Source organism: Lissotriton helveticus, chromosome 12 (genome assembly GCF_964261635.1).
Source record: "Lissotriton helveticus chromosome 12, aLisHel1.1, whole genome shotgun sequence".
Lineage (NCBI taxonomy): Eukaryota > Metazoa > Chordata > Amphibia > Caudata > Salamandridae > Lissotriton > Lissotriton helveticus.
In genome coordinates this window covers 628,276,855-628,293,978 of record NC_136073.1, presented here as the reverse complement: position 1 = coordinate 628,293,978, position 17,124 = coordinate 628,276,855, and the positions used below count along the sequence as shown (strand labels likewise).

Sequence of the window (17,124 nt, the reverse complement as noted above, 5' to 3'; positions counted from 1 at the left end):
TTCGAGGCATGTGGGCTGCTAAATTCATATCTTAGCATAGAATACATAGCAGTCCCTCCATCAGCGGCGGTTGCCCGTGCCAGCTGCAGAAACCTGAAAAAGTGTCTTCAGAACAGCCTGTCCTACAGCAGCTTGCTGCTTGGAATGCACATCAACACAGTAGTGTTTTGTAAAGGTATGTGGTGTAACCCACGTGGCTGCTCTGCAAATATCCTCTAAAGGAATGTTCCCCAGGAAAGCCATGGATGCCCCCAGTTTGCGTGTGGAGTGCGCTCTGGGGGGTATTGTTAAAGTGCGCTTGGCTTTTTGATAACATATCTGGATGCACTTAACAATCCATCTGGCTATCCCTGCCTTGGAAATCGGGTTGCCTTTGTGTTGTGGTGCGAAGGCAACAAAGAGTTGTTTTGTTTTTCTAAAGGGTTGTGTTCTGTCTATGTAGTACATCAACGCCCTCCGTACATCTAAGGTATGGAGCATTCTTTCCGCCACCGTTTGCGGGTTTTGAAAGAATGCTGGTAAGTCAATAGTTTGGTTTAGATGAAACTGTGACACCACCTTCGGAAGGAATTTGGGGTTAGTGCGTAGCACTACCCTATTTGGATGAATTTGAATGAATGGCTCTTGGATTGTGAGCGCCTGCAGCTCACTGACACGCCTCAGAGACGTAATAGCTACAAGGAAAGCTACTTTCCACGTAAGGAACTGGAGTTCACACGAGTGCAGTGGCTCAAATGGCGGTCCCATCAGTCTGGTGAGAACGACATTGAGGTTCCACACCGGAGCTGGCGGTGTTCTTGGGGGAATGATTCGTTTCAGACCTTCAAGGAAGGCTTTAATGGCAGGCACTCTGAAGACAGAGAGGTGCTGCCTGTTCTGGAGATAAGCCGCTATGGCGGATAGATGTATCCGAATGGAAGTGTACGCTAGATTGCACTTGTAAAGATGCAACAGATAGCAGATGATGTTGGGGATAGATGCATCTAGCGGGTTGATGTCATTGGCTGTACAGTAAATGACAAAACGCTTCCACTTTGCAGCATAGCATGCTCTAGTAGTTGGTTTCCTCGCCTCCTTGATGATGTTCATGCACTCCGGAGGTAGGTTAAGGTATCCAAACTCTAGGACTTCAGGAGCCAGATCGCCAGGTTGAGCTGTTGCGGATCTGGATGCTGAATGTCTCCATGGTTCTGCGTCAAAAGACTGGGCGTGAGGCGCAGTCTTTGATGCGGCACCACTGAGAGTTCGAGGAACGTGGTGTACCAAGCCTGGCGCGCCCACGTTGGAGCAACTAGGATGAGAGTCATCTCGTGCTGCCTTAGCTTTCTTGCGACCAGCGGTATTAGAGGGGCTGGCGGAAAAGCGTACGCAAATTTGCCTGACCAGTTCATCCATATCGCATTCCCCTGCGACTGTGGGTGAGGGAACCTGGCGGCAAAGAGTTGGCATTTTGCGTTCTCTTTTGTGGCAAACAGGTCTATCTCCGGATGACCCCACTGCTGGAAGTACGGGTGGAGAACAGATGGGTGTATCTCCCACTCGTGCATTTGATGGCTGTATCTGCTGAGCAGATCCGCCATCTGATTGTCCTTTCCTGGGAGGTGTTCTGCCATGAGGAAAATGTTCCTCTGAATGGCCCACTTCCACATGCTCTGAGCCAGATGAGACAGCTGTGGCGAGTGGGTGCCTCCCTGCTTTTGAATGTAGTACATCGCGGTCATGTTGTCCGTCCGGACTAGCACGACTTTGTTGCACAGATGTACAATGAAGGACTTGAGCGCCATGAAGATTGCCATCAGTTCCAGATAGTTGATGTGCATCTTCTGTTGCTGCGTCGTCCATAGTCCCTGCACTGTGTAAGTGAGCACATGAGCTCCCCATCCCTGGAGAGATGCGTCCGTTGTCAGGACAATCTGCGGCACGGGCTCTTGGAACAGTCGGCCCTTGCAAAGGTTGTGTGGAGTCCACCAATGCAGAGAGTCGTATGCCCGACTGGTAACCAACACTAGGTCTGTCAATTGCCCACGAGCCTGTGTCCACTGATTCGCTAAGCACTCCTGGAGCGGGCGCATATGTAGCCGTGCGTGAGGGACTATGAAGATGCAGGAGGCCATCATGCCTATCAACTGCATGAACACTCTCGCTGGAAGCGAGTGTTGTGGCCTGAACTTTTGGATCAGAGCCTGCATGCTGTCTATCCTGACTTGGTTTGGCTGAGCCATGGCCGTCAGGGTGTTGATCGTTGCACCTAGGAACTGCCGGACATGCGCCGGCTGAAGATGCGATTTTGGGTAGTTCAGGGAGAAACCCAGATCGTGAAGAAGGTGAATTGTAGTCGACATGTCTGCGGCGCACTGTTGCTCTGACTTGGCTTGCACGAGCCAGTCGTCTAGGTAGGGGTAGACATGGATGTTCTGCCTCCTGAGGTGCGCCGCTACTGTCGCCAGACACTTGGTGAACACCCTTGGGGCTGTTGTGACTCCGAAGGGTAGGACTTTGAACTGGTAGTGCCTGCCTTGAATAGTGAACCTGAGGTATTTCCTGTGTGACGGGTGTAGTGGAATGTGGAAATAAGCATCCTTGAGATCTAAGGTTGCTAAGAAGTCTCCCTGGTTTAGCAAGGGAAGAATCTGTTGCAGTGTAAGCATGTGGAAATGTTCTGATAGTATGTACAGGTTGAGGGGACGTAGATCTAGAATGGGCCTGAGAGATCCGTCCTTCTTTGGAATAAGGAAGTACAGGGAATATACCCCCGTGCCTTCCTCCCCCACCGGCACGAGCTCGATTGCTCCCTTTTGCAGCATCACCACTACTTCCTGCTGCAATAAGAGCAAGTGCTCTGCGGACATAGGCCGTTGCCTTGGCGGGATGTTGGGTGGAGTGGACTTCAACTCTAGGCAATAACCATACTGGACTAGTTGTCGCACCCACCTGTCTGTGGTGATGTGTCTCCAGACGGGCAGGAACTGCTGCAGTCTCCCCCCGACAGGTGTTAGGTGGTCGGGGGTCAGTGACAGAGAGTCACTGTTTGCTTGGAGTAGAGGTGCGGGAGCTGTTGTTTCCTCTGCCGCGACCTCTGTTGCTGTTATTCCTGTAACCTCCCTTGTTCTCTTTAGTGAACGAGGATTGTGCCCCACCTTTTGAGAACTGGGATTGTTGACCCATTTGTCCTCTGGTGACTCCACGTGCACCTGAGCGACGAAAATTGCTGCCACAAAACTGTTGTGACTGTAGGGCCCCCATAGACTTAGCAGTTTCTGTGTCTTTCTTTATTTTCTCTAGGGTGGTGTCAACATCCGGACCAAACAGACTATCAGGATTGACTGGCTGATTAAGAATCGTTGTCTGAATATCCGGTTTAAACCCTGAGATGCGGAGCCACGCTTGTCGTCTCAGCATAACGCTAGTGTTGATAGCTCTAGCAGCTGTGTCCGCAGCGTCAAGTGCACACTTGATGGCTGCGTTTGAGATTAGCTTTCCTTCCTCAATAAGCAGTTTGGTGCCCTCTTGGAACTGTGGAGGCAGGTGTTGTACAATCTGTTCTAGGGTGTCGTAGTGCGCCCTATCGTAACGCGCCAAGAGCGCCTGTGTATTGGCGATGCGCCAAAAGTTTGATGCCTGTGCAGCTACTCTTTTGCCCCCTGCCTCTAGCACTTTGGATTCCTTATCCGGGGGAGGAGCTTCACCCGTAGTCTGGGAGTTGGCACGTTTCCTGGCATTGGCGACCACAAGAGAGTCCAGTGGCAATTGTCCCCGAATGTATGCGGGGTCTGCAGGTGCAGGTCTGTACTTTTTTTCAATGCGAGGGTTGACCACTCTCGCTCTCGTAGGCTCCTTAAATATGTCCCCAGCATGCTTGAGGACTCCTTTAAGCATAGGCAGTGTCTTTACTGTCCTTTCAGAGACTGAAAAAGTGTCGAAAAGGAAGTCTTCCTCAACCGGGTCGGCATGCATGTCCACATCATGATTGGCTGCCGCCCTTTCGAGTAGTGCATGAAAACCTGCTGAATCCTCAGTCGGGGATGCCCGTGCATTAAAAGGCTGCGGGTCCTGCCCCGCACCTTGGGTGTTCTGGTCACCAGTGTCATCATATGAATCCGGTTGCACATCAGGTTCATTGATTGGGAAATTGTACTGCTCGTCCTCATCATACCCCTCACCCGCAGAGTGTTCTGGGGAGGGAGTAGGGCTCCGTCTTGGAGGAGGCTGGATTGGTTCCGTGAGGCCTGAGGCGTCAAGGGGCACCCTCTTCTTCTTTAGTGGGATGACATAGGGGTCCACTGGCTCCGAAGTGATTTTCCTCTTATAGAGGGTCAGTTTGCCTGTGTCAGCGTCGATGAAATGCTCCGAATCGTCCTCGGATTCGAGTACCTGACGTGGAAGTGGGCCAGTCGGTGAAGAAATCACCTGTTTCGGTGCCGATTTGGTTGAAAATGCTTTTGGCGCCTCCTTCGGCGGCAAAATAAAGAGAAGTTTCCCAGACGGCTTCGCTGGAGTGTCTTTTCGCGGCGATGGTATCGGAGCCGACGGGGCAAAGGCCTTCTCCCTGATTCTTTTCAGTGATTCGGCTATGGGGGACGCCTCACTCACAGTTTGTGTCGGCGCTGACGAGGATGGTCTGATTTTCCCCTCGGATCCGACGTCCTTGTGGGCCTTGTGCGCTTTGGGCGCGGATCCTGTCTTTACCGCCTCCGATTCCTGTGTTCGGGGCACAGACTTCTTTCCGTGTGCCTGCGTAGCCTCCTTGGAGTCGACTTTGGCGGGTTTGGACGGCGTCGTAGCCGCTGACCCGTGCCGACCATCTTTCTTGGAGGACCCCTCCTCTGGCGTCGGTTTCGATTTCGCAGCATCGGAATCGACGGACTTCTTCGACTTTTGCGGACCGGAGGTCGACGGAGTCGATGGGGTAGCGGGCACCGTCGTTTTCACCGGCACGGTAGCCATCTTAGGGACACTCGAGTCCTTAACTTTCGGTTTCGTTTTCGGGTCGGCCATTTTAGGTGTCGTCGATCCCGATGGTTTCGGTTTGGGTTTCGAAACAGTCTGCCCAGCAAGTAAGTCCGTGGCCGGGCCCGAAGGCGGGGCTGTGGCTTGCGGCAACGGGTCTTGGGTAAGGCCGACAGGCGATCCCGTGTCCCGGTCGGTATCCTCGTAACCTTCGGGGCAGAGCTCGTCCCCTGAGCTATCCGCCGCGGCCCCATAAATCTCATCGTCGTCTCCTACCTCGTCGACGTATTCAAGGCCTTGACCCGCGACTCCGTCGTCGTCTCCCGGATCCGCCTCGACCTCCGTCTCGGGTGGGGAGATTTGGAGATGATGACCCTGGTCCTCTTCGTCTTGGTCGCCGAAGATGTTCTCCGGATCCGGGGCCGCTTGTTTAGCTTCCATGCGCATCGCGCGCCGAAGCTTGAGAGTCTTCTTGGAGCGGAACTGTGCACACAACTTGCACTTGCCGTCGTCGTGGTCAGGCGAAAGGCATTTGTTACACACGGGGTGTAGATCGATGTGTGGGTACTTGGACCCACAGAGCGGGCAGTACTTAAACGGGCTCCGCTCCATGTCCGAAAAGGTTTGCAGTCGTGTCGCGATGAGAAGGCCTCAAAGTTCCGAGAGCGAAGAAAACTCCGCTTATTCCGGCTCCAAGAGACGGAAGACTCGAGACCGTGCGCAGACAATACCGACGCAAGAAAATCGAGGCCTTTTGGCCGCTAAAAGTTAGTTTTTCTTGGTTCCGACAGTAAGACGTCGAGACCACATCCGAACCCAATGGCGGAAAAAAACAATCTGGGGATGGAGCCGATGCCCATGCGCACTGTAGTCCAGGGGAGGAGCCACCTATCTCAGGATACTTCGAAGACTCTTCCAGGACAACAATGTGCGATCATCCGAGCCCAACACTAGGCGGCGATCTAATGCTAAGATATGAATTTAGCAGCCCACATGCCTCGAACCTAAGAGTACGTGTAAATGGTATGTAGGGGAATTCAAAAGATACTGTAACGTACCTGAGCTGGGTCCAATAACGCTTTTTTTCACTTCCTGACCAAGATGATCAATGTAAATTGGAACGGACACCTCATCTTTCCTCAATGAAAGGTAAATATTAACAAATTAACATTTTAAGAAAATACATCGATTTAGATATTTACTATTTAAAGTTTTAAAGTAATGTATTATTCACAAACGATGACCTGGCATTTTTGTGTAATTTCTTCAGGTGTTTTGCACAACATGAATCATTTTAGAATAGCAGCCACTTCACAGCACTTTATTATTTTAGCTTAGGAACATTTTATAACTGTATCTCAAAGGGTAACGTAAACAATGTTGAAGTGGGAGATGACTAAGGTATCAATACTGAAAGGCCACATCTGGGTGCCAGGTGTAGGCAAGCACATGAATGTAATAAAATATTCAAGGCTAGTATGACAGCTCAATGGGTTTATGCTTCTGTTACAAAGGTATTTTTGATACATGCAAGGCACAAGTTCTGGAACTCAGTAGGACCAACCCAGCTTGTCATTCTGCAAGAATGTACCAACAATGCTATTTACAAATTACTTTCATATTATATTTGGATTATTGATGTTATAGAAACATTTTATTTTGCAGTTTTGAAACACCTTCCTCTCCAAATGAAAAAGTTAAACCTTTAAAAATTAACCAGATTCTCCATACTCTGTGCTCTTGAGACTACAACAGCCACCAACCCCAAGGATCCTCACACACAGATATAAGCATGACGCCACCTGCGCTCAAGATGAGCCTGGGCCAAGGGCAGGCCCATCCACGCCCACTGGAGCCCAGGCCTGTCCAACGGCAGCTGTTCATCGTGAGTGAAGATGGGAAAATGGAAGATCAACCCAGCAGAGCGTTGAGGAGTGACCACTAATACTTTGGATTCTTTTCTGTGAAGGGCATCTGATGCCCTGGACAAAGAGATTGAAAGTACTGAGCGCAGGCTCTCTTTGGGGGAGCACTGTCTTCCATCGGTGCGATCTACTATTGAGAATCTTTCTGGGAACCAATCTGTAACCATCACTGATACCCCAGCTGCTAATTTAATCACTACCCGCCCCAAAGGCTTGACTAAACTCCCTATTCGATCAACTAGAGTTACTTGTTTCCCTACAGAACAGCCTACCAAGAAGAAAAATGGGAGGAAGAGAAAGCAAAGGTACAATCATAGATACGGATCCTACCCTGGCTATTTCATTAGACCAGGAGGGAATGCTCCATAGAGTCGAACAGACAATTGCCAACCTGTTGCAGCCCTTTATAGAAAGACTAACCAAAATAGAGGAAGTTTTGCCTCTTTTACTCTGCAAGGGGAAGCCTATCAGTGAAAGCAACCACTGGCCTGGTTCCCAATTTAATCTCCCACAATGACATTGACGCGGCAGGGCCTGATCAGTGTACACTGAATAATTTTTGTAACACAATATCCAAAATAGACAAGAGTTGGGAGCTCGCTTAAGAACATGGGTCCCCACGAGAGTCCAAACTTACACTAGCGGTCGATGGAATCATTAAGGCCGTTCCAACTGCAACAACAGCCTATTACTTGTCCACCTCCTCCCCTTGTCACTACTTCATTTGAGCAAGCACCAACACAGAGATTATCATGGAATCCGGGCTCTTCTAATCAACCACCAAGGCAGACAGGCATTCACAACACAGACTGGAAAGTCCAAGAAGAACAGTCCAGGTGTAATTCCCATTTGAGACTAGACTTGCCGCCAGGAGTGTGCCCCTATGTGATCATTCTGGCCAATACTCCAGAGTTAAAAGGTTTGGAAAAGGAATCAACTGACCAACTAGTTTTAAAAGCTTGCCATTGGATTAACAAACACACGGGGTGTCAGAAGCCTTTACCAGCATTTTAATGGCGAGAAGGGTGGGAAATTCAGATAAAACAATCAGGGGGTACTGTGTCGTAATAAACCTTAAATCACACTTTATGGTTTGCAAACTTCTAAGCGTACTACCTAAGGCAGTGGTTACCAAACTTTTTCGACCCGTGGCTCCCTTGACCCATTGGCCATTGCCCGTGGTTCCCCACTGTTACTTTTTTGGAAGGCGGGGGGTTGTAAGCCAGGCCCTGGGACCACTTGCATTTGTCTCCCTGAAAATAATTGGGATGAAGCTGATTAAGGTATTATAATCATATACAGCTACAAATTGACCCTGCACCCAAGAGAAATAAATATTCGTGTTATGTGATTATCCTAATATATGACATATAAGCAATAACACAATGTATTGAAAACAGAATAGCTTCCCAGAAAAAATGTATCACAGAATCATGTGTCTTGATAGTAGTTAGACAAAGTCCTTTTATTGAGAATCATTTGTTCTTTTAAAAACACCGCACAATTGCTTGCCAACGCGTTTCATCCCTCTTGGGACGTTTTCAGGGCTTATGCAAAAGTCTGTATCTGCTGTTGATGGTATATGTGACCTCAAGTCAACCTCTACAGCAGCGTTGATAAAATCATGTATTGATTTTCAAAATTAGCGTCGTCGGTGTTGTATCATTATCCACCAAGAGCATCAAAGAGTGGTTCGTTATTAAAATCGATTTGGGGATAGCCACTATGTCAAAACGAAGACTTTCTTATATTTTCAATTCTAGAGATCGAAGTCCCAACAATTTCTCATATGCTTCCTTCGATATTTAAAAAGGGCGACAAATCTGAGCCAAAAAACTATAGGCCAATTTCACTCCTAGATAGTACGGCTAAACTTAGTGGTGGGTTCTATTGAATAGATTAGAGGAATCGGCGACTATTAACAATGTTTTGATCCCAACCCAATATGGTTTTAAGGAGAGAAAAGGTACCCAGGACCAGTGCTTAAATCTGAGCTTGCTCATTGCAAAGTATACACAAGCTAAACAAGGCAAGCTCTGCCTGGCTTTTATGGACCTATCAATGGACCTATCAGCAGCTTTTGACTGCGTTGCTCACCATCACCTGTGGAGAATTATGAAAGAGATGGGGATTGATGAGGCTAATATCTCTGTTATTAGACAGCTATAATCTAAGGCTGCGGCAGGGAGAGTGTACCAGGTGGTTTCTATGAATAGGGTGGTTCGACAGAGGTGTGTTCTTGGCCCTTTTCTTTTTTCATTTTACACTAGCGGAGTAGATGCTCCCCTGCTAGATTCAACCCTGGACGTCCCATAGATGAATGAAGCCAGCATCCCCATATTCCTCGACGCAGATGATGTGGTCCTAATAACACTTACTGGCCTGGGGCTTCAGAATCTTTTAGATACATCTGCAAATGTTATTCAAAATTAAATCTACAAACTAATGAATCAAAATCTTTTATTCTAGTGGCTGGGCTTAAGGTGAAGAAAGTGCCATCTTTTTATATAGTAGGTCGGAGAATGGCTCAGACAAAAACATTCGCAAGAATGCTATCATGGTCCCACATGGTGAGAAATAGGGGCTTAATGCCAGAAAAAAGTATTGGTGCTCTATTTTCTTTTACCAAAAACCTAGGCATGAAACCCCTAGACATTGTAAAAAAAAGTATATTTAGCCAAGTCCGCTACAGTAGCCACATATAGAGCTGGTGTGTGGGGACATACTAATGATGCAGCATTGCAATCCATAGAAGATACTTTCTGGAAGAAACTGGTGGATCTCCCAAAATGTTTCTCTAATTATTAATTGCCATCTTGAACTGAAAGTTCCCTACATATCAGATCAGATATCCTTGGCTCCAATCCTTCTGTGGCATTCCATCTGGAGAAGAAATTTTGTTAACCTAACTCAGCAGTTCATGGTGGACTGCCTCGCACTGGAACATGCACAAAGGATCCCTTGGTTACTGTATGTTAAAAATAACTTGATTTTCTTAGGGGAGAAGACGGTAGAGACCCTGCGCGCTAAGGTGGAGGACCAGGAAGCCAGGTCCAGGCGGAACAACCTTCGAATATCGGGCCTGCCGGAATCCACCAACACCGGGAGAATGGAAACCTATATCAAACTACTCCTGAAAGACATATTCGGAGTCGACAAACTATCCCCGATGTTTCTGATCGAACGGGCTCACCGCTCACTGGCACCTGTACCGAAGTCAGGGGCCACTCCACGAATGATAATTGCCCGTGTGCTCAATTACAGAGACAGAGACACTGTGCTACGGCTTGCTAGAGAAATGGGCAAAGTCACGCATCAGGGGAATACTCTGGAGTTCTATCCTGATCACACAATGGCGGTACAACTGGCACGTAAAGAGTTCGCTCCAGTGAAGAAGAAGTTGAGGGATCTGGGTCTTGATTATGCGATGCTGTACCCCGCGAAACTTAAAATTACGAACGTGGATAAACCTGTCATTCTGCAGACAGTGCAGGCGGCACACGACTTCATCAAGCACCATGTGAGACGTCGAAAAGCGCAGGAAAGGGCAGAACCGACGAGCGATGTAGACTGACGAGTAGCGTGGCGATATCTACATGTTGTCCCTGGAAAACTTTGAGGCTGAAATGGTTCTTCCACTGTGGAGAGGTGATGAGAAGTTGCGCCAGGTCGAACTGAATTGGTGCCAGACTCACTTTAGACAAAATGGACGCCTGCGGGAACACGCCAATCGAACTGTTGATTACTGCGGTAAGACCTGCGATGAACGTCCAAGCAGTGAGTACTCGCTGGGCCAGACATTTCCGGAGGGTATGTGGCTAACCACTGGGATCGGGGGTATGGTATGCGTCACTAGCTGTTGTACAGGTCTCAGGAGGACATACAGTGGTGGGCCCTCGGGTCGACCCAACTAAACGGGCGCAAGGTCGTACTGTTGCCGGACTAAAGGCATGGGCAGTGATGGAGTTTGACGCTCTGGTTATGATTTACTACTACTCAAGTTTCTAGATGGCGGGAGAGGGAGAGGTGAATTACTATGCAATTTACATTACTGACGTTGTAAGCGTCCATCCACATCCACTTTGTGGATGGAGTTGTGTGACCCTGGTGACACCCCCAGGCGGGTGCGCCCCAAACTGAGTTTTCGTATGAGGTTACTGTTTATTAGGGGATGGCTTTGGCAAAGTTTGGGTGCTAAAGTGGGAGGTGGGAGGGAGGGGAAATCTGAGACTACCGAGCTACGTAATCTGTATCTGAGAAGCATGGCGATCTCCTTGACCGTACACAGCCGCGCAGGTTTTAAATTCCGTCACTCTGCACTGTTATGGATATGGCGCAGTACAATTAATTGCACAGTGGCTGAGATGCGCCTAACACGATTACTACTCCTTGAGCGAAAATTGTGTTTGAACTCCAATATCACTAGCGAGAGTAATGGCGAAATATAGTGTGTTGAAATTCCTCACTTGGAATGTGCGAGGTCTGGGCAACCCGAAAAAGATTAGGCGATTGTTTGCATATTTTGATCGGTTAAATGTTAACATTGTTTTCTTACAGGAAACGCATTTGGCCCGAGATGGCACATCCACATTGGGCGCTAAATAGGCAGAATCCGTCACCCACTCGAGCTACTCATCTTACTCTAGGGGGGTGAGCATATTGATAAAGAAAGGGACGAATTTTGAGATCACTCACATACACAGGGATACTGATGGGAGAAGCGTGATCATGGCAGGCACAATTAGACGGCAAAAGATTCTCTTAGTTAATACATATGGTCCCAATGTGGATGACCCGGGCTTCTTCAGCAATGTGTGGCACACTGTAGCTGATCTCCAGGTGGATCACATGTTGTGGGGGGGTGACTTCAATGTCACACTTCAGGACATGATAGACAGGGCAGCACACACAGCAGAACAACACGGGAAGGCCAGGATGATGCTGCAGGACGCAATGGAAGACCTTCATATGGTAGATATGTGGAGGATACGTAACCCAGGGGCGGCAGCGGCGACACATGTTAACGCGGCAAACAACAGCTGGTCCAGGCTGGACTACTGGCTAGGTACACGGGAAGTACTATCGTGGGTTACAGATATCAAACACTTACCACGCACACTGTCCGACCACAACCCGGTGCTGCTGGACATAACCATTCCGCACTATGACCCACCACCATTTACATGGCGATTCAATGCCACTGCACTGCGAGACCAGATATATAGTGACACCATACATAAAGCGATAGTTGAATACTTCGACATAAATGGCCCATCGACGGAGGACCCGGGCTTACTATGGGAGGCCTTTAAAGCTACCATCAGGGGAGTCTGTATTAGTACATCCTCAGGTATCCTCAAAGATATTCGACAACAATTACACACACGAGAACGCACCATTCAAGGACTGGAACAGACATACACCCAGACGGGCGATACGAAGGTACTGGGGGACATTCAAGCACTGCTAACGGAACATAATAAATACGCACTGGACGAGCTTCAATATGTGTCTAGACGGGCGACTGCTAGAAGACATGGTGAGGGGGGCAGACCGGGCAGGGAACTGGCTGCTAAAATATGCTCAGGTAAACCCCCACAAAATATTAAATCCATCTGTACTGATTCAGGGGAGGTGATCACTGATGTGAAAGGGATACTGACTGAATTCATGCGCACATACGGCACTCTGTACGAGGCGCGCCCGTCACCCTCTCAGGCTGACTTACTGGCGTACATGGAAGATATTGAACTAGCATGGCTAGCGGATGGACATAGGCAATACTTAGAACGTACGGTAACGGTGGAAGAAGTCACAGACACCATCCGGCGCTTACCAAATAACAAGGCACCTGGGCCGGATGGCTTCGTAACAGAATTTTATAAGACATATGCTGACTTACTTGCCCCGCATTTGGTGCGGCTATACGGGGCAGCTCATGAAGCCCAGACACTGCCAGCGTCCCTGAGAGAGGCATTGCTTGTCACACTGCTGAAACCGGGCAAAAAAGAGGACAGATGTGATTCATACCGCCCTCTTTCGTTATTAAACGTAGACACGAAAATAATAGCTAGTCTGCTAGCTGATAGACTAAAACCTCTTATGCCCATGTTAATAAGGCCCGACCAGTCCGGATTCATCCCTGATAGAGCCACCACACACAACACCCGCACATTGTTTGCACTGGCACATTACCTGGCTCCTGAAACAAAGGCTGTGGCTGTGTTGCTTGACGCCGCAAAGGCATTTGACACTATTGGTTGGCCCTTTATTCAGGCTGTGTTGGTGCGTATGGGATTCCCGATGATTTTTCTGGGTTGGATATCAATGTTGTACACTGACTTAACTGCACGCATCAGAGTGAACAAGTACATTTCGGAACCGATTCACATAGGCCGGGGCACTCGGCAGGGTTGCCCACTCTCCCCGATGTTATTTGCATTGATTCTGGAGCCACTAGCTTGTAAAATCCGTCAACACCATCACTACTCTGCACTTCAAATGCCCTCCCGTCCAATTCATATTTCGCTTTATGCGGACGACATGGTGCTATATGTAAAAAACCCTGAACAGCATTTGAATCCGCTCTTACGGGAATACATAAAATTTGGTCAGAAGTCCGGTCTGCAGATAAATTGGGATAAATCCCTTATCCTGTCGCTGACGGACAGCACGCGCCCGACGCAGTTAGACTACCCACTGGAATGGCAAGAGGAGCCGACAAAATATTTGGGTGTGTGGTTCCACAGAGACCCGGAATTGGTCATACGGACGAATTACGGGTGTACCATAGCGACCCTAGAAGATAAAATTAAACGATGGAACAGACTTCCCTTATCCTTGGCAGATAGAGCCGCGATCATAAAAATGGTACTTCTACCGAAGTTCCTATACTTATTCAATAATATCCCGATCAAACCCCCAGCTGCAGTGTTCCGTAGTATCAATACGTTGGTTCTTAATTTGCTTTGGGCAGGCAAACAGGTGAGGATGAAAATGCGCACCATGACACTACCATATGCTAAGGGGGGATTTAAGGTCCCAGACTTCTACCTATACTACTTATGCGCTCAAGCGCAATTCGCGCATTTCTGGCACCACGATATACCCTTTTTGACGCATGTGGCTGTGGAAGCGGGTGATGCGGATCCGATTCCTCTGTCTAGCATACTGACACATCAACGTCCTAGACTGCATGAGCGCGACATCAATCCAGTAAATGCGACCACGGAGGCTTGGAGATTGATGGGGAAGGCGGCACACAGCTTACCACTATATGCACCAGGGCTTCCACTGGCACATCACCCGGCACTTTCGGTCACTCAGGAAAAGATGGGTATGGACCTGCTTAAGAGGGCTGGCTTAGACACGCTGGGGGATCTGTATATAGATGGTAAATTCCAGACCCTGGACGAATTGCACTACATCAGCAACCCATCCCTGCTCTTTAGCTTTAATTACTACCGACTACAGAGAGCACTTCGGGAACATTACCCCACACATCCAGAAGAACCAAAGACACTGGAACCCCTGCAACTGCTCCTCACCGCACCCACAGCATCACACCTAGTGTCTAAACTGTACACGAGCATACAGGGAGCTATGGGGGGCAACACCGACAAGGCTAGGGATAAGTGGAACTCTGGACTGGCGGAACATCTAACGGACGGTGAATGGGAATCCGCTTGTATGCTTACTGGCATGTTGACACCTAATGGTAATCTGAAAATCATACATTACAAATATCTACATCAAGTGTATCATACGCCCCAGCGACTATATAAATATGGTTTGAGGGACGACTCAAAATGTTGCAGATGTCGTCAAGATGATGCGGACTTCATGCATCTAGCTTGGCACTGTCGCAAAGTAGCAGGTTACTGGGAACAGGTCGTGCAGGTTTTAACTGAAATGCTCGGATTTACTGTGGTTTGTGATGTTAAGGCCTGTTTGCTGGGTATTGTTCCACAGCTCAGAGCTTTGAAACGCAGATTCTGTGTAGTTGCGCTACTGTTAGCCAAAAGAAGGGTATCCCTCCATTGGAACAGCAGGAGAATACCGGAGGTGAAGCACTGGATTGAGGATATGGTGTATTGTCGTGACACACTCAATACATACGAAGAGGAGTTGCCGATTGGATCTAGACCGAGAGACTATTGGGGGTTTCTACGCACATATTTACTAAATCATGGCGCGTCAGACTCGGAAGCAGACACTGAGTGATATAATCATCAGAAGGTGCAATTAGAGCGTACTACTATTTAGTATGGGCACTAAGGAGGAAGGATGCTGTGATACAGAATATTATTGGCGATAGGGATTCGTAGGTTGGGGAATATGTTGTTATTTTTAGTTTTGTTAAGTTTAAAAAAAACTGTGAAAATGTAAGAATACTATCGAACATATAGGCAAATATGACACTGTTAACAGCTAATGGATTTTCTGATAATACGCCGCCGGTCCGTTGGATGTCGGCTGATGGGCTGTGTTCAACCTCCACCATCTGTCGCGAATATATGTAGCCGGCCCGTTGAGGTTGTAGGCGACTCCTATGTATATCTTTATATGCGATGAACAGTGCAATCAACTTTCTTACGTCAATAAATAAATAATAAAAAATAAAAATAAAAAAAAAATTGATTTTCTTAGGTTTAGAAACTATCTTTGAATCACCAAGTACCTGCCTGAACATCTCAAAATATGCAATTAAAGCTTGCTTTTTAAATCATATGACAGAAATAAGAAATGGAATGAACAGTACTAAATATATGGTACAAGCTTATCTCAAGGGAATGTTACCTAATGAGGGGCAAGTTACATACCTGACGGCTGTGACAAACTCATGTCATAGTTTTACATTATTGAGGTTTAGGCTAAACCTTATTCACTGTATGTTGGGACACCCATCAGGTATTTTTTCTATTCAAGCTTTACCACTTTGCTCATATGATGGGTGTCTTCTCAATCCAACATACATATTTTTTTCTCTTGCAAGCTTTACCTAGAACATCGTAAAAGACTTATATGCTTATAAGACTTATACGCCAAATATGCGTGAATATAAATTTAGACAATGTCGTCAAGGAATGTCCTTTTTGAAAATGCCGTCTGACCATTTTGTTTGTTACTGCGTTGCATACTTTTTATGCCTTTCTTTAAAGACCATGAGACTGTGCAATATTCCGAAATACATTATAAGTATTTAAATTGTTTTTATGATCGTTTCTAATAGAACATTATATTATTATTCTGAACATTTATTAATTATATATTTATGAACTTTTATGATGTGTAAATACAGTTCGAATTAAGTGATTTGTGAGGTTGAGGATTGTTTAAGGGTGATTTTGACCCGCCACCCCTAACTTCAGGCCAGGTAACAAGTGAGAAAAGACATTATGATAGCCTATCACAGAGTGGCCACTGATTTTTCACAAAAATTAGAGACACTGTTTTTAGAATGAGGCTGTTTTAGGTCAGTGCGTGTCACCCCACTGAGATCAATTCACAGCTACCTGGAGTACAAGAAACAATATAATTGAAATCAAAAATCTTGAGGTTTTCCTGGGGTATATCTCTACATATTTGCTTCCAAATTCAAGTCACTATGCACACTAAAGAAAATATTTTGTTTATGCACAAAGGCATGCCTATGTGTTGCATGGGCATGGGATTTGTGATGTCTGTGAGAAGATAAAGCAAGCATTGATGTCAAATTCACAGCTCGAGGGCATCTCACTTTATTAAAATTATTACCATGTATTTGTTGTGACTTCAGGTTAGCTGAGAGATATGGCTCCTGCTTCTCTTTAGCTCTTAGTGAAAAGACAGTTGTGGCAATAAGGGGTCCTGTAAAAAACAAGTAGCATTTTTTCAAATTATTTACTTAGTTCCTTGAGTAAGTTCTAGAATAAGCATAAACTCAATTTGAAGAAAAAACATGTTCACAATGACCCAACAATCACTTGCTAATAAACTGCAATATGGTAAATTTGCAAAATGAAGAAAACCAGTCTCCTCAAATTATTTGAATAATTAACAGATCAGGAAAAATAGTGCACGAGTACCAAGTGAAAGCAGTACTAGCATATAGGTAATGGGAGAGGTATAAGTGTTTAGGCAGAGGTACAGGTTCAAAGGTGTAGGTAATCGCGGAGGTCCTGAGTTCTAGGCATGGGTAGAAAGGTATAGACAGAGGTGCTGGTATATAGGTAAGTGTAGACTCCAAGGAGTTAAGCAAAACAGAGATACT

The 17,124-nt window shown here is 47.0% G+C and overlaps 1 protein-coding gene across 2 annotated transcripts in view; it reads right to left on the bottom strand.

The window, feature by feature from the left end:
• LOC144799656 (zinc finger protein 10-like) overlaps positions 1-17,124 on the bottom strand; it is a 292,331-nt gene that overhangs the window by 164,022 nt on the left and 111,185 nt on the right. Inside the window, exons 3-4 of one of the 2 annotated variants that reach the window (XM_078671110.1) lie at positions 16,629-16,721; positions 6,006-6,080 (exon numbers count right to left, since the gene is read on the bottom strand). In XM_078671110.1, the coding sequence (XP_078527236.1) occupies positions 6,006-6,080; positions 16,629-16,721 (168 nt within the window). The remainder of the gene's footprint in view (positions 1-6,005; positions 6,081-16,628; positions 16,722-17,124) is intronic. The other variant, XM_078671112.1, reaches the window with a different exon arrangement.